An 18880-nucleotide genomic window follows, 5' to 3' on the forward strand; every position below is an offset into this window, starting at 1 on the left:
GGTCGTATATAAAACATCGTTGACCTGAGGCACGAATGCAAGCTCACCATGAAATGAAAGACACTTGATATATGAGACCTTTCGTGATTAGTCAGAGGAAAAGTCCAGGCGGGCAAACACCTGTCAACTTTGCTTCAGTGTTGCTCGGGCTCGGGCTCGCGCTCCGGTTTGCGAGGTAAATGAGCGGTCATGTGATGTGTTTCGATTAGCGCGAGAAAGATGCGAAAATGGATGCTGAGTAGGTGTAACGGAGACTTGCCTCGTTACCCTTCTTAATTAAAAATTTATTTTAATTTAATTAGTTAACTTTATTTAATGGTCTAGTCTACGTTAGTTATGAATACATTTTGTTAAAACATGTATAAATGACTCATTCTTGACAAAAGGCAAAAGAGATGTGTGTGTGCGCACATTTGAATAATGTCGGGCTGTAAACGAGTTCGGGCTTTTAAAAAAGCTGTCAATCAAAATGCACTCCTCGGGCTCGGGCCCTGGCGGGCCTAACTTTTATGGCCCGATTACAGATCTATTGGCGAGTACACTTTTTCAAGTAATAGTTTGCTATCGAAGTGCCATTATTTGGAGATCTCTTATTATTATTGTAATACTCATACAAGTTTGCAAACTGACTGGTAGTGTAAAAATTCAATGGGTAAGCCTGATGAAAACCTAAAGGGAAAGTCTTTATATTAGGGACCATCCAAAATGTAATAAAGAGCAGCAGCGACATCTAGGACTGGAGCTCAGGCTGAGTGGAATTGCATTTTTAGTTTTTAGGAGCATTTTGCTTTAATGTATAGTTTATGCATTCTCATAATTTTATTTTCCCTATTTCAACATAATATATTAACAGTAGTACTAAATCGGAATAATTTGATTAGATCAGCTGTTATATATATATATATATATATATATATATATATATATATATATATATATATATATATATATATATATATATATATATATATATATATAAACACTTGTTAATTTATGACCTTAAGGAACATTATAAGAATGCTGCGGATCACATGCTAGAGTTACAATTTTACACATCATAAGTAATAGCCTTTTTGTTACAGAACACGAAACAACAACAACACAAATAATAATTTAAAAAGTTTTAATTAATATTATCAAAAGTTATTCAAACACATGAAAGTTCTAAAAAAAACAAATCACTGCAAAAATAAGCGCTCTCACAGGAGAATATATAACTGATATCAGTTCTTATAAATAACAAAACAAACAAATAAACAACAACAAAAAAAAACATTTATGGGATGGTGGGCTTTATTACACTCTCCTACATACCCCCGTATCAACCAAGGGTTAAAGATAAAGAGCTTTCAGAATTGTGTATTTCATGACAATCTGGTGGAATAAAATACATATCATAAATTTGGTCAGTTTACATTTTATATATATATATATTTAATATGGATATGAATTCATCATACTCACATTTGCAAACTTAGGTGTAGTAAAGATTTGGAAAACCTTGAATATCAGAGAATTATAAATTGTGACCCCAGACCTGGTAAAGGTGTGGAAATGAATAAAATCTTAAAAATTTCTATAGTGAATATACCTTGATATCTAAATATTACAGGATAGACTTAAAAATATTAAGATTTTCAAAATTGTTTCCTGGAATCGTAAATGCCTAAAAAAAAGAAAAAAGAAAAAAAAAAGTAAATTCACTGGTCAAAATATATGGGAACCCTTGTAGCAACACCTAAATGGACAAGAATTATCATGGATGTCTGAGAGAGAGTCAGGAAAGAAAACATGAAGTGTTACAGAAGAACTCCCACACCTCCCTTAAAAAGATTGCAAGCAGCAAAAGAAACATCTGACCAAAAATAAACACAAATGCAAAATAGACAGTAAATCTAGCATCATAAATACAGTGAGATGATTGGCTGGTGATGGATGCAGGCCACTTGGGGGAGCAAGAGAGTGAGGAAGTCGATGTCTAGGTAGAATTTCCAGTGCGAGTGTTGTACAACTTTTCACACTGGATGCTTTTCACTAGTATTAGGGCAGATGTGTTTCATGCCTCGTGACAAACAGCATGAATAAATCATGGCACATCTCAGCTTGTGACACAGAAAGACAAGTGATGAATTGAATCAGGGACAATCGGTGGTGTTAAAGAGGTCCTATTATGCTTTTTCACTTTTTGTGAATTTTGTTGAATTTTAGTGTGTAGTGTGTATGTTTGGACATAAAAAAAGATCTACAACATTGTAAATGTAAAAGTCCACTAAAAAGGGAGACATTTCGTTTTTTAAAAATCCTTGTCAAAAACTACAACAAATGGCTTATTTGGACTACAGTGTTGTTTCCGGGTTTTGTGATATCACAAAGAGGTCCATTAGAATATGAAAATAATTAACACCTACGGAAATTAGAATGGATGGGAGTAGATAGAGGCAAGTTCAGGGTTAGAACGCTTGGTTGAGTGTATCAGACAAGACGACGACGACGACGAAGAAGTGCTTCATGTTTTGTAATATGTAAATCAATTCATATATAACTATTAAAATAGATAGCAATGCATATTTACAGTCCCTTTTGAATTTCTGAAATAAACTATGCATATTACCATTGCACTTATCTGAACATAGAAAATGCAGTTATTTTTCAGCAGGTGGGGGGTGTGCTGAAGCGTGAATCTGTATTCAGAAAGCACCAAAAACAAATAACGTTTGCTAACGGTTGCCTGTTACATTGCAGTACATACAATTTCAATTACTACAGAAACAGAGTAAATAGGAGAGATTTGTAGATTCTGAGAACCACTGACAAAACATCTAATCTTGTAAAATGTGTGGTAAGTACTGATAGAATAAACAGAGTACATGCGATCGCAAATCTCAAAAGTGAAAGTGAAACTAAAAAGCTATGATGCACTCAAAAGCAGTTTCATTGGCAAACTTTATAGTGGCTCCTCCATGCCCGCAATTTATATAGGCCTACAGTATTAGCCATTGATATAACTGCAAGATAAAGTATTGGAATATATATTTTCCTTCCATCACGTATTTATTCCCTTTTGGGGTTCGGGTTCCGTATACACCTAATTTTCTTTCCAAAAACATCAACAACGTGATGTCCATCAGCTATTGGCGATGTATGATGCCATTGTCTGTCGGCCCAACCCTAGTTAACAGTCAAATATGTATTTAAATATCTGTATGTGCAAAGGATGGTTATTCTCAAGCTCTGAAACTGGCTCAAATTGATATGGCAATATTGACGCCATTCTTAATTATACCGGAGCAGACCGAACTTGCTGCTTTGACAAGAGGTGTGGCAGTACTGAAACATCGTCTAAGCTAATCACAACGCACTGGGACAGCTAAACAATCACAACACATTTAGTTTTTCGGAAGGCGGGCCTTCATCAGACCTGGAACTGATCGAGCCATTTGTGCCAATGCTGGGGAGAAAGTTATTGTAATAGTATAAATTATGTGAAAAATAATGAATTTCTTAAACCACCAAGCATGTTCTAGTTCTCACCCCCAAAACAAAATCATAACTTTGTAAAAGAGCATAATAGGACCCCTTTAATGTAGGCAACATCATCTTAATATCTACACTTAAAGAGGTACTTCATGGGTCCATGAGTGAGAAAAACTCTTGAAAAACATGATCATCCTGAGATTGGAAAGATTTGCTGTTATCGTTTTCTTTCATTCACTGAGCAGCACCGCATCCAGACTGTCTGCACTTCAGCCAAAGCTTTGTCAATAGTTTGGCCCTTTACTGAAAGGATCTCTTCGCAACATTGCACCGTAGCACATGGAAGGATGGCACACGCCTGGTTGACCAGGCTCGCCAGGGTGCCCACTCTTTCCCTCCTCGCCGTTGTGACCAGGTGGGCCCGGCTTACCTGGGTGGCCTGGTTTTCCGACCCCTGGTGGACCAATTGGACCTGAAACAAAATAATGTGTCTGTAAAATAACCTCACTGCCTATATTACTTGACTGTGCCATTTCATTTATCAAGTTTAGTTTGAAGCACTTCTTCCAATGAACAGTTGAAAAATACTATACATGACAACAAAAGTAGAGTGAAGCACTGTTGCTCATTTCATGGCAGTTAAGGGCAGATAGAGTTGGAAATTATTACGGAAATCTATATTTATTGCAAACAAACAAAACATTTTATTAACATTATATAATGTAATCTCAGGGCCAAAATAATATATATATATATGTCAGTAGTGGTTCTACATCTGCTTACCTGGTGTTCCTGGGAGACCTGGATCTCCAATTTGTGACCGTCCTTGGTTTCCTTTCTCACCCTTTTCTCCTGGATCACCTGAACATAGCCAGAAAAAAGATAAATAATTCATAAAAAAAACCTGTATTCAAAACTATTTAAAAAATATATGTAAATCTATACTGATAGAAATTTCACCACCTGGGTCTCGGTTTGGTTGTTTGGTGCGTACCAGAGTGCGATTGCTGTATTCACAACTGCCAAAAATATCCGCACCAAAGGGGAAACGAACCAAAGTTCGTTTCAGTTGAAAAAAAAAAGACACGTGTGAATACACCCTCAGTGGTCCACTGAGAAATAGTATCATGTCTGAATGTCAATATTGGTGTTACGTATATCCGCACACCCCCTCCTCCTCACACTGTGAACAGCAAAAAAAATAGGGCTGGGAGAATAAATCAATGCATCGCCAATTGAGAAATGATTCAGCATCGATTCCAAGATTTTACGAATGCATTGTGATTCTTTCTTGAATCAATTCTGAGCTTAGTTTTGAACAGCAGATGGCACAGCATGCTTTAGAAACACCCGTACTCTGCTTGTTTCCAAATCCTTACAGACATTGTCTTGCATCATAAAAGCATTGTAAGATGAAGTGAAGTTACATGAATTGGCCAAACGCACAAGTACTCTTTAGCACTCTTCATGAGCATTTGAGTGTGCAGATAAAAACTAGATTAGAGCACCATCTGCTGTTAAAATCTAAGCTCAGAATTGATTCAGGAGGGATCGCGATGCATCCTGAAAATCTAAGAATCGATCTACAAATCGATTCTGCTGCGATTTATCGGCCAAAAGGCCCTGACATGAGAGGCTCAGGGCCTTTGGGGGTGGCCTCTACTGAGAAAGAGCAAGGTGCACTGCAGTATACAGTGTCCATCTCTCTTCAATGCCCCCGGGGGATCATTCTGCCAACCTTGCCATCAACGATGCTTCAGGATGCAGCGGTCTCCATTGGGCACTCTCCTTAGTATCTTCCACCCACAAACGTAGTAGAGCTGGTCATGTGCCAATGCCTACGTGCCTTGGTCATGTGGAAGAAACCTTTGTTCACATCTCAGGGCCCGGTGCTGGGAGCTCCTTGTCGCCGCATAACGCTAGCAACAGATGCATCCCTCACCGGCTGGGGTGCAATCATGAGTGGCCACCCTGCCCGCGGTCTGTGGAGTGGTCGCCATCTCACTTAACACATCAACTGCCTGGAGATGTTAGCTGTACTTCGAGCTTTGAAACACTTCCTCCTGGACCTGAGAGATCGTCATGTGCTTGTGCGCACAACAACTCAGCGGTGGTCTCTTATATCAACCACCTGTGTACGCGCCCCTTGTACAAGCTGGCACACCAGATCCTTGTGTGGTCCCAAGGCAAAATCGTGTCATACAGAGCAGTATATATTCCTGGGTATCTGAATATGGGAGCAGACATACTGTCAAAAAAGGGGCCAAGGCCTGGGGAATGGAGGTTTCACCCCGAGGTGGTGAAGCAGATTTGGGGAATTTTTGGCCAGGCTTAGGTGAACCTATTTGCGACTCGGATGACATTCCACTGTCCCCTCTGGTTCTCTCTGACTCCTCCAGCTCAACTGGGGTAGGATGCTATGGTACAGACTTGGCTGAGGCTTCGTCTGTACACCTTTCCCCATCACCAGGACTAGAGTAGGGCTGCTCAATTATGGCAAAACTCATAATCATGTTTATTTTGGTCAGTATTGTTATAAAGATTTTTTAGCATGATTATAAGGGGGTCATATGACCAAAACTTTATGTGAGTGATTTATTTAAAGATAATGATAAATATCAAATATGTATTTCCTGTAAATAAGGTTGCTATGACATCTACATTGTAGAGACCAGCGGAATTTCAAACAAACAAAAATCTTAATTTTTTTTTTCAATAATTAAATTGTCAGTAATAAAAAAGCAAAGGACAAATACAATATAATAAAAAGATACAAATGAAACAAATTGAGCTTTAATGTTTTTTTTTTTTTTTTGCAAGTCTCAAGCAGTATGATTATTTCAAGTCTTCACTATACTATTTATTATTGATGTCTCATTTCAGTTTTAGTTTGGTTCCAGTTTTATTAGGAACACCATAGTAATACTGTTTGTGACCCCCTTTCGCCCTTCAGAACTGCCTTAATTTTGTGGCATTGATTCAACAAGGTGCTGAAAGCATTCTTTAGAAATGTTAGCCCATATTGATTGGATAGCATCTTGCAGTTGATGGAGATTTGTGGGATGCACATCCAGGGCTCGAAGCTCCTGTTCCACCACATCCCAAAGATGCTCTATTGGGTTGAGATCTGGTGACTGTGGGGCAGTGTTAATTTCGTTGACTAAATATTTTCGTCATTATTTTCGTCACGAATATATTTTTGCGGACGAAAACGAAACGAAAACTAAAATAGAAGGCACTGATGGAGACTAAAACTATGACTAAATTGATTGACATTATCGTCAACGAATAAAGGACGAGACGAAAATAGACTGTGACGAAAATCAAATCAGCAGACGGGAGAGATGCGAGGAATGAGCAAAAGAACCGGCAAAACAGAACAGACTGCATGAGAGAAGAGAACCAATCCGAGCCTGACTTATTGAGACGTGAAGCGAAGGTTTTCAGTTTTTAAATGAGCTCCCGGGAAGACGGCATTCGAAGAGGTGATGTCTAAAAGAGCGACAAAATGTCCACAGCTCACTTCACGTTTAACGACGAACAAAACAAAACAAAGCGTAAAGCACGCGGAGCGCTCATTCGTGGCAAGAACACAACCAATTTGAAAAGACATTTACAGACGAGCCACCCGGACATTTTCTCAAATGTAATTTCAACGATGTTGTTTTGTTTATTGAGCTAAGCAAAATTGGAAGACTGCAGTGCGTAGATGTTGTAGCATTAAATATTACGAACTGAAAAGTACTGTAAAATAGCCCCTTCTTCAAGTTAGATGAGAGCACAATACTAATACGTAATATCATGATAAATACATTTGATTAATACTAATGTTTAGTATATTTTATAATGTTCTACTTGTTGACAATATCACAAATATTTCTATATTAGTCATGTGAAACATGAATGTTCACATCCTATCATTATACATACAAATCTAGCAATATTGTAGTATTTAAAACATACAATATTGCTAGACAAATTAATACCTTATAAAATCTTGTTACTTTTTTTATCCACCTAGCTGCCAACTTATTAAATATTTATTTTAAATGTATGCACTTATTGTTCAGCTCAGCTGTAAGCTTTAAGGTCCTGGACCTAACGTTATTTTTCTTTTATTGATGGTCAATTGGCAGCTAGTTATTGTTTACATTATCATGACGGTGTTTGTTGCTGCATAGAAGCTTTTGAATCGAAATAAAGACACAGTTGTGTTGAAATAAAGTTGAATTTGTGTTTTATATATTTTGGTTAAGTTTGTTTCCTATACCAGCTGTAAAAAATTGTCTAGTAAATCTGTTATTGATTTTAGTCTTATTTTAGTCGACTAAAATACCAAGCAATTTTAGTCGACTAAAATACCAAGCAATTTTAGTCGACTAAAATAAGACTAAAATTAAAACAAATCAGATGACTAAAACTTGACTAAAACTAAAAAGAATTATAGTCAAAAGACTAAGACTAAAACTAAATTAAAATTTCGTGTCAAAATTAACACTGCTGTGGGGGCCATTTTAGTACAGTGAACTCATTGTCATGTTCAAGAAACCAATTTGAAATGATTCGAGCTTTGTGACATGGTGCATTATCCTGCTGGAAGTAGCCATCAGAGGATGGGTACATGGTGGTCATAAAGGGATGGACATGGTCAGAAACAATGCTCAGGTAGGCTATGGCATTTTAACGATGCCCAATTGGCACTAAGGGGCCTAAAGTGTGCCAAGAAAACATCCCCTACAGCATTACACTACCACAACTAGCCTGCACAGTGGTAACAAGGCATGATGGATCCATGTTCTCATTCTGTTTACGCCAAATTCTGAGTCTACCATCTGAATGTCTCAACAGAATCAAGACTCATCAGACCAGGCAACATTTTTCCAGTCTTTAACTGTCCAATTTTTGGTGAGCTCGGGCAAATTGTAGCATCTTTTTCCTATTTGTAGTGGAGTTGAGTGGTACTCGGTGGGGTCTTCTGCTGTTGTAACCCATCTGCCTCAAGGTTGTGCGTGTTGTGGCTTCACAAATGCTTTGCTGCAAAGTTGCTCTTCTATCAGCTTGAATCAGTCGGCCCATTCTCCTCTGACCTCTAGCATCAACAAAGCATTTTCGCCCACAAGGACTGCCGCATATTGGATGTTTTTCCCTTTTCACACCATTCTTTGTAAACCCTAGAAATGGTTGTGCGTGAAAATCTCAGTAACTGAGCAGATTGTGAAATACTCAGAGCGGCCCGTCTGGCTCCAACAACCATGCCACGCTCAAAATTTCTTAAATCACCTTTCTTTTCCATTCTGACATTCAGTTTGGAGTTCAGGAGATTGTTTCGACCAAGACCACACCCCTAAATGCATTGAAGCAACTTCCATCTGATTGGTTGATTAGATAATTGCATTAATGAGAAATTGAACAGGTGTTCTGAATAATCTTTTAGGTGAGTGTATATGAAAAGGTTCACGTAGCGTGGTACAGCCTACTACATAAATTAATAATTAAATTTAAAATAAAACAAAGCCCGCCATCTCTTTAAGAGTGATCCAGGTCCAAATTTCTGTTACACGCGTATTTTCATTCTCAAGTCTTCACATATCATTTATTACATGACAAACTAAGGTATACTGTATATGATTAATCACTAAGTACAGCATTTTGGCACATTTTTTCATGCATTTGCCCATTTTGGCGCATACCTTGAGCTAAAAGATGACTTTACATATCCGTGTTTTTTTTTCAGTCTCTGAGCGCATATCTTTTCCTGAGGAGCAGCGCAAGTTCTCTGTCACACTTTTGAAAACATGAATAAATATACTTCGATAAATCAAGCACGTACCATTTTGCAAATGTCATGTTACATGATTTTACTGGTTTGCATGGGAAATTGGGATTTTATGGAGGAACGGAAGTGCAGTGCTGCAAAAGGGGGCAGATGGAGCGCAATATTCATTTTATTTTGGTAACTGTATTTTCACAATCGTTAGAGGCCAAAATCAAACATTTTTTTTTTATTATTAATTGCACAGCCCTAGGAGAGAGTGCTTTGGGGTCTTCTATTAGTAGCCTCATTCTAGCCGGGCCGAGTATGGTTCTCGGACCTGATTCCCCTTCTCGATGGCCCTCCACAGAAGATTCCCTCTTAGTAGGTGGATAGTTGATGCTATTACTATTGCCTCTGACCTCCAATCACCATTGGGAGTCAAGGCTCACTCGACTCAAGTTATGGCGGCCTCCTTTTTAGCAGGTGTGTCTATTCAGGACATCTGCAATGCAGCATTTGTAAGCATTTAAGTTACATGAAATAATGATTTGTTTGAACATTATCTCATGTTTAATAAGTCGATTAGCTTATTAATAAACTCTATAATTCTTTGAATATATATTAATTAATGATGCATTAAGCATTATATGGTGTTTGTTATTTTTTTTATTAATGAAAGTTATTATAAAGTGTTACTCAACATAAATGTAAAATTAAGCAAAGTCATATCGCAGTAACTTTGAAGACTGTGAGAAACAGGTAAAGCACTATTTACATGTGATTATTATTATCTGGGGACCTTGTGTGAAATTACCCCACACATCTGAATTTTGTGTGACGCATATGCACGGGATTCAGCCGCTCCCTGTTATCTGAATCGTGCTTCGGCACTACTTCCCGTACTTTGGGTTAGATGAACGTGGTTACAGATCAATGCCCCTGGTAGAACAGACGCTCACGAGCTATCTGTCTCCCTATGCGGAATCATCATTAAAGGCTCCTGTCTTGCCCTCCAAGCTGCTACGAACTACTTCAGCGCTGGTTGGCAAGGTGTAAGTGGCAGCAGGTCAGGCTGGATCGTGTCTGCATACGATGGCTGTGTTGCAGGCATAACAGGCTGATCTGCTAAAAGAGTTAGATGAAGGCAAGGAAGTGAAAGAGGAAAATATTTCTGAACTTAGGAGAACCACTGATTTAGACCTCTGCGCCGCCAAGGAGACTGCCCACGCGATTGGGCGGTCCATGACAGAGGAGAGACATTTAAGGTTGACCCTGTCTGATTTAAAAGAGAAAGACAAGGTCTTATTTATGGACACCCCACTTGCACCTTCTGGTCTGTTCGGCGGAGCAGCTCAGGGGGCTGCTGGGCAGGAGAAGCCCCTGCCGTGATCCAGCTCCTCATACAGGGAGGTGCAAAAAGTGAGTGTCACCTCTCGTGCTCTAAGCCAGAGGCTTCCAAGGTGAGGCCCGATCTGAGGGTCGTGCTTCAGTCCAGGAAGCCCTCTACAAAGCGATCCTGACATTGAAAGTGGGATGTGAGTCACAGAATAGCCCACCTTCTTCAAATACATCTCACAGCTTTAATTTCAATACAACATGAAAGCTGCACCGTACTATTGCACCACATGTATGAAAGTGGGAATGCGTAAAGCGTTTTATACAACCAATGTACTGTTCTCTATATAAGTTTGCTTTTGAAGCATGGTTATATATAAACAGCATGCCGAATTCTGTTCAAGATTCAGGATATGAGCGTCTTGCTCCTTTAATGGTACTGTAGTTTACATGGGCAAAAACACTGGCCAATGAACCAAGCAAAAGGCCAATGCTTACGGCAGGGATTAGAAGAAAGACTGACGCAAATGCACATGTGACACAAACACGACACAGACATCTCTCAAGTATTCACTGCACCATGAGCTTGTTATTTCCTGTTACCCACTGCACAATGCTCGTGCAAACATGTCAAAATAAAAGTCCTCACATAGGACTTTAGGTAAAAATGAAACTTTTACAGAATATTAAACCACGGAATTATAATATTTATAAATGTGAATGTCCATCGTAAATTATACACAGCCTCTAACAGAGGCAGACCACCCTCTGGCATTATTAATGCCACTATAACAGTCTGCGTTTAGTCTTAGTCCTCTTTAGCTAGGAGTAAGATCACATCAGAAATAGGTTGTAAGAATGTTTTCACGTTACCACCTGAGGTTGCTTTAACTTCTTTCTTGCGGACCTTTCCGTGACTGCTAGGGAAGATGTGATTAAGCCCAAAGGCCAGCCCTTCCTTGCAGACTGAACTTGTTTCAACAACACAACATTTCCAATGTGCAAGTTTCGGTGAGTGTCATGCCACTTCCATCGAGGTTGGAGTGTACTGATGTATTCTTTTTGCCATCAGCTCCAAAACTCGTTGGCCAATGCGTTTACTTGCCTTTTCAGTGCTGTTCTCAATTGGGACAGGTACTCCTGGCTTTTGGGTAAGGAGTATTGCCGTAGTGATTATGCATGGAAAATAGGGATCTGAAGAGACGGGAATCAGAAGTCTTGCGTTTATGATTGTGGACACCTCTGCCATCAGAGTGCAAAGTACCTCATGAGCCAAGCAAGCATGTTTCTTCTGCAACAGCATGCCATCTAGAATCCTGCAACTCACGCCGATCATGCGTTCCCATGCTCCCCCCATGTGGGAAGCATGTGGACGATTGAATTCCCATGTACAGCCATTCTCATGGAGGTATTTCAGAAGAGTAGGCTGGTTCTCTTTTGTTGGCTCCATGCCCAATTCCTAGCTAGATCCCCTGAAAAGGGAAACTGTTGCAGAGCGTTGATGCAACTGGCAGTGTTCATGGATTCTATAACTTATATGTGTACTGCTCGTATACTCATACACGTGAAGAGTATAGCCCACCTTTTGTTTTCAGCTACCCCACCTCTGGTGTGTCGAGTGACCACAGTCCATGGACCAAAAACATCTAACCCCACGTAGGTAAATGGAGTTGATGTACTGAGGCACTCTGGTGGCAGATCTGCCATCTTCTGGACTTCTTGCTTTCATCTGAGTCTGAGGCATGTTACACAATGATGAAGAATGGATTTTATAAGTCTTTTTCCTCCTAAAATCCACAAGCAGGCTGATCTGATTGCTCCTTCTGTAATATGTCGGCCTTGATGGTGCACTTTGGAATGGTAGTAATTCACCAACAGTTTGGCAACATGACTTTGCTTTGGGAGGATGATTGGATTCTTCACCTCTGATTCAAGAGAGGCATGTCTCAGACATCCAAGAACACTCAAAAGATAAGGGTCGAGGTTCTGCAACCCACTTGAGTGAAAATCTTGTTTGTTTCTCTTCAGAGCAGCATAATCTTCTGGATATAGGTCTTTCTGGACGTGTAAAATAATTTGTTTCTTTGCGGTTGCCTGCTCTTCAGGAGTGCATATTTTGCTGCACTGATGCCATCCTTTGCACACATGTGATGTGCTGATGGAACTTTTAGCCAGCTCAATACTAACGCTCTGCTTTGGATTGTCACAGGTGCCACCAAGCCCAAAGGGTCGGAGATGCTGTTCACAGTGGAGAACACTCTGCGGTGAGTGTAGGGCTGTTGTTATTTGTAACTTTGAAGGTGAAGGTATCTGATTATGTCCCAGTATAAACCCATGCTTCTTTGAGTGGGACAAATCTCATTTCCAAAATTCAGATCTTGGAGGCCAGAAGCCAGGTCTACTGGTGGGAAAGCTTGCATTACTTTGACACCTAACACCCAACATACAAGTCATACTGTGAGGAACACAGCTGAAGAAGTGAAATGCACGCAGAAGAATAACCCACCTTCTTAATTTCCAACTCCCAGATCTAAGCATAATCCACTCTATATTACCGCATGACATATACAAGAAGTGGGAACGCAAGATACGATACTGCCCATCTTCTTAAAGCAGTGTAAAAATCTATAATATTGTGAGGACTGAAAAGGTGGAACACGAGTAGTGTAATACTCCCACCTATGCCAACCTTCTCCACAATACATGTCACATTTAAATATGGGACACACAGACCTGTACTAATTGCTGAAAAATGTGTGGGGCAAATCTCAGGTCAGTCTGAGCGCTCATGGTATGCACACTGCATACAGTCATACACCTGCAGGCACCTCTGAGCTCCTAGAGATGACCTCTACAGCCCTGAATGTCAACTGAGACAATGTCAACTAGACAAACCCTAGAGACAGATCCACTGTGAAGACCTCGTCACCTCACTGACCATCGGCACAAGACCACAGGAACCAGATGAGTGTTCTGGTCAATTCTGACTTGTGTTGCAGCCTGGAATTAAACCACACCATGCTGGGTTCGTCTGGCAAGAGGAGAACTGGCACCTATACTGAGCCTGATTTCTCTTCCATTTCTGTCACCAGTGGAGTTTTGGTTCCTTGCCACTGTGTTCCTTGTCAACTTTGGCTTGTTTAGTTGGGGACACTTAATTTCTGGCAATATTATTGACTTGATTGCGCAGATTCTATATGAACTTAACTGAGCTGGACAATCAAATGACTGAATCAATGATGAACTGACATTAACTGAAATATAGAGTGTTTACTATTGTCCTCTTGTATTATCGACACACTATTTCAGGGATCCTCAAATCTGGACCTCAAGATCCACTTTCCTGCCGAGTTTGGCTCTAACCTTAATCAAACACACCTGAGCATGCTAATCAATGTCTTTGGGATCATTAGAAAATCACAGGCAGGTGGTTTTGATCAGGGTTGGAGCCAAACTCTGCAGTGCATTGGACCTCCAGGGCAAGATTTGAGGAAGGGGGCACTATTTTCTTATTTAATACTGTAAAGCTGATCTGACAGAATCTGTATTGTATAAAGCACATTGTATAAGTGCACTGTTTTGTATAAAGGCGACTTGATGAGTGGGTATTTAGCTCCTAAGTACTCCACTAGAGCAGGGGTAGGCAAGTTCCATCCCAGAGACCCGTTGTCCTGCAGAGTTTACCTCCAACCCTAATCAAACACACCTGAACAAGCTAATCAATGTTTTCAGGATTACCAAGGCTATAGACAGGTGAAGTTTTTTTTTTTCAGGATTGGAGCCAAACTCTGCAGGGCAGTGGCTCTCTATGACTAAACTTGCCTACCCCTACACTACAGGATGCAGTATGAATTCCCATTTGAAAGGGAACATCTTAGATTATGCATGTAACCATAGTTCCCTAAGGAGTGGAATGAGACATTGTGTCCTGTAGCCTTGCTTTAGGTATTTCTGTGCACGTCTTTTTCAGACAAGAACTGGATGACGTGTTCTACATGCATCCTTATAAAATCATGGTCACACTGGTAGTGACATCATAGGCTAATGTCAAGTTCATTCCCATAGTGTCCACTAGAGCAGCGTTTTTCAATCCTAGTCCTGGGGACCCACCGCTCTGCGCATGTTGCATCTCTTTTATCCTTCATATTGTAGTGCAGTCCATGGAGCTCTTACCTAACAAGTTAATGATCCGAATTAGGTGTGTTATATAAGGGAGACATACAAATGTGTCCCCAGGACCATGACTGAAAACTAGAGGACATAGTATCTAATTCCCCTTCTCATGGAACAATTTTTACATTGACAAACAAATTTGTAAAACAATGAATTTCTGTGAACTTTCTGAGACAATGTACAGCCCTATAGACATGGTGTGATGTGTGTAGCATGCCTATACCTTTCATGCCAGGGACACCTGGCCGCCCAGATAAACCCTGCGGACCTTGCAGCCCATTAGAACCAGATAAACCTGGGAATCCTTGAAAGCCATGAGGGCCTGGTGGCCCTGGAGGCCCTGGGGGTCCCACCTGTGTGTAGCATCGATCACAGCTTCTGTGATGATTGTGTTGGCTACTCAATAGAAGAGCAGGAATCTCAGCTGTAACCCAAAAACATAATAAGATGCAGACAGGCCTTTATTTCTCATGAATATGTACATTTTAGGTTTGAAATTATTATTATTATTTTATTTTTTTACCCACCAGCCAATTTAATCAAATATCAGAATTTTGTATATACCGTATATTTAAACATACGTATTTATTACAATTTTTTTATTATTCTGTTTCTGAAAGATTGAATGGTTTTCATTTTTACCATAAAAAAATCCTTGTTTGGTCTTTGTTTTGCTAATATTGGATGCTTCTGGTTGGAGGACATAATTCATAAATCACAACTTGGCAAACTGGTTGGTGAGTTTAACATGCCACAGTTTATTTTCACCCGCATTTACTGTTTTGGCAGGTGTTAATTTCAAACACATTGTATATTTTACATTCAGTACACAGCATAAATGAGTAAACCCCCTCTAATATTTAATCAATTCCGTATTTCTCTTTACATAAAATACATATTGTAGTTTCTTTGAATAAAATGTTATGTTGCAAAAATGAGTAAAAAAGAGATCTCTACACAAATTAAAGGCAATCAAGAGGTATATTGAACAAAAACATTTAAATAGGGGTATTTATTTCTTTTTATTTTTTATTTTTATACATTTAAATTTGTTACATAACCCGTTAAATAGTTATCTGATTTCAGGGTATCTGCAGGATTTTTAAGCTCAAATGCACAAATTTATACCACATGAGTGCAGGGCAACATTATGGTAACAAATTAAATTAAAAAAATGACAGTAAAAAGCATTATTTACAGTTCAGATAGAGGTTTGGGGGGGAAGTCGTGGCCTAATGGCTAGAGAGTCGGACTCGCAATCGAAGGGTTGTGAGTTTGAGTCTCGGGCTGGCAGGAATTGTAGGTGAGGGGATGTGAGTTCGAGTCTCGGGCTGGCAGGAATTGTAGGTGAGGGGAGTGCATGTACAGTGTACTCTCTCCACCTTCAATACCATGGCTTAGGTTCTCTTGAGCAAGGCACCGAACCCCCAACTGCTCCCTGGGCGCCGCAGCATAAATGGCTGCCCACTGCTCCGGGTGTGTGTTCACAGTGTGCGTGTGTGTGTTCACAGATGTTTGTGTGCACTTTGGATGGGTTAAAAGCAGAGCATGAATTGGGTCACCATACTTGGCCGTATGTCACGTCACTTTCACTTTTCACAAAAACAAAACGTTTAATAAAATGCAAAATTTCACATTTCGGTCTTTAAAACATTATTAAGAAAATCAATGAGTCAAAAGTAGTAATTATTATACAAATTTACACAATTGTTTAGAGTTTATTATGAAAATAATTAAATAAAATATAAACATATTTAACAGTCTTAATTGTTTAGATTTTTAGAATGCAATATTTTTTTGTCGATCCACCAGTTCACACTTACAAATCTGCATGTTTACTGTGTAAAAACATGGGTTGACTTTCACATTGGTCTAAACAAAAACAGCAGGGCTTATTGAAACTGCACATTCATTCTATTCCAGCAGGTGGCACTTTTAGAACAGCAGAAATATTGCGGTTTCCTCTGTAACGGCTGGACACAAAGCAACACAACACAAGACTTTGAAATGTGCAGTGCTTGTGTTTATTTAATGAAATTAAAGCCTTCTGGGGTTTAATTGTCACAGTAAGCCACAATTATTATCTTTCCATGACCAAATGTAAAGGGTTAGTTTACCCAAAAATGAAAATTATCCTGTGTTTTACTTACTCTCAAAGCAATCTATGTGTATGTGACTTTCTTATTTAAAACAAATCCAATCAGAGTTCTATAAAAAATTGTCCTTGCCCCTCCAAACCTGTCACGGTGCGGAAGGGACGGCGCCGTGGAAAGAGCAAGGTCTGGGTCAAAGTGCAGGGAAGAGACACTTTATTATAAACGAGAACTAAAAAGTCAACACGGCAAAAACAAAACAGAAACAATCACAGGGAACAAGCCGAAATAACACAAGCACTAGAAACATACGTGATACAACTGACATACAATAATCCAGGCAGGCAGAGTGGTGTGTGAGACAAAACTATATACTAGTGAACAAATGGGGAACAGCTGTGTGTGTGAGTAATTGAACAGGTGTGCAGAGTGAACCAAGTAATGAGTCCGGGAGCAAGGGAGAAACAGAGGGGGAGCAACTAAACAATAATGAGGTGACAAGGTGGGCGGGGTAAGAAAAGGAAAGGAGAGAGCACATGGCACCGAATAAACACAACACTCACAGAAGACAGTGACGGAAAGACAGAAGACTGTGACAGAACCCCTCCCTTAAGGAGTGGATTCCAGACACTCCAAAATAATAAATCACGGAGGGAGGCGGAACGGAGGTGGATCAGGGGGAGGGATGGAGGGCCAGATAAAAATGGTAAAACAGAGACAAGAGGACCAGGTAGAATGGGGAAACAGAGACAAGTGACACAGACAAGTAACCCAGGAGGGAGGTGGACCGGCGGAGGATCAGGGGAAGGGACAGAGGGCCAGGTCCATAGGAGGAAACAGAAAGAAAGACACAGACAGCAGAACAACAAAAAATAAACACAAAAACACAAGTCCAAGAAGGCCATCACGTGACGCCCACCAGGGCGGAGCAGAAGACCACCATAACCGTGTGTTCAGGACGGACGCCCCCCAGGGCGGAGCAGAGGACTACTACAACCCTGCAGTCAGGGCGGAAGCCCCCCAGGGCGGAGCAGAAGACCACCACAACCATGTGGCCAGGGTGGAAGCCCCCCAGGGCGGAGCAGAAGACCACCATAACCGTGTGGTCGAGGCGGAAGCATCGCGAAATGTCACAAAAGGAGTGTGTTTTTGGTTGCCAGGGCAAGACAACCCTGCACAGATTACCAAAAGAAAAACAGCATTAAGGGACCAGTGGATGGAGTTTATTTTTACAGAGCATCAACGGAGTAGTGCAAGTGTTTGTGTTTGTTCCCCTGCATTTCGAAGATGCTTGTTTGCACATCGTTTATTTCTTAAGGATAATGCAGTCCCAACGAAAAAGGGTCACGAGCGTGTGTTGGAACCGCAGGCGGTGAGTAAAACTGCTTTAAATATCTCTGTGTTGTTAACTTAGCTATCGGCGCGTAAGCACATCAAGTAAACAACATGCGATGTTGTCATCAAACTGCATGAGTAAAACTGCTTCAAATATCTCTGTGTTGTTAACTTCGCTATCGGCGCGTGAGCACATCACGTAAACAACATGCGATGTTGTCATAAAACTCCACTTTCCACATGTACAGCTTAAAAAAAAAAAAAAAAACACGACAAAGTGGAACTTAGTCATTTTCCAAAACCGCTAAGCAAATATATACAGTTTCAGTACATACCACATAGAGACGTCGTTGCTGATGCTGCCCTTATTAAATTTCAGCCTCTGGATCTGATTCTGGATCATAAATATACGCTGAATCTGACTGTTAGCCATGGTTTGTTTTGGTTGGTTTTGTCCTCACAGTAATGTCACAGCTTCCAAACGCTCTCAACGCAAAAGCCTACTGGCGCTCGTGATTCTTTAGCTCCGCCCACACGTCACACCTCCAGCCAGTCGTGTTTTTCCGGGAAAAATCTGTACAGACTATCTTTCTCTTATGAATATAATAAAACTAAAGACTTTTTGGAGTTATGAAGGATGCAGTACTACTCTATAGGTACTCAAGATTAACAGGATATTGAGTGAAAACAAGCATTTCAACCCCCCCTTTCATGA

The 18880-nt window shown here is 40.1% G+C and overlaps 1 protein-coding gene across 2 annotated transcripts in view; it reads right to left on the reverse strand.

Moving 5' to 3' along the window:
• Nucleotides 1-1169: 1169 nt before the first annotated feature.
• LOC113113076 (collagen alpha-1(XXI) chain) overlaps nt 1170-18880 on the reverse strand; it is an 87709-nt gene continuing 69998 nt past the window's right edge. For both annotated transcript variants that reach the window (XM_026279232.1, XM_026279231.1), the window contains 3 exons: nt 14961-15161; nt 4258-4335; nt 1170-3946 (listed from right to left, as the gene is read on the reverse strand). In XM_026279232.1, coding sequence (XP_026135017.1) covers nt 3759-3946; nt 4258-4335; nt 14961-15161 — 467 coding nt within the window. In that variant the 3' untranslated portion in view covers nt 1170-3758. The remainder of the gene's footprint in view (nt 3947-4257; nt 4336-14960; nt 15162-18880) is intronic.

The sequence above is a fragment of the Carassius auratus genome, chromosome 13, assembly GCF_003368295.1.
Source record: "Carassius auratus strain Wakin chromosome 13, ASM336829v1, whole genome shotgun sequence".
NCBI classification, from domain to species: domain Eukaryota; kingdom Metazoa; phylum Chordata; class Actinopteri; order Cypriniformes; family Cyprinidae; genus Carassius; species Carassius auratus.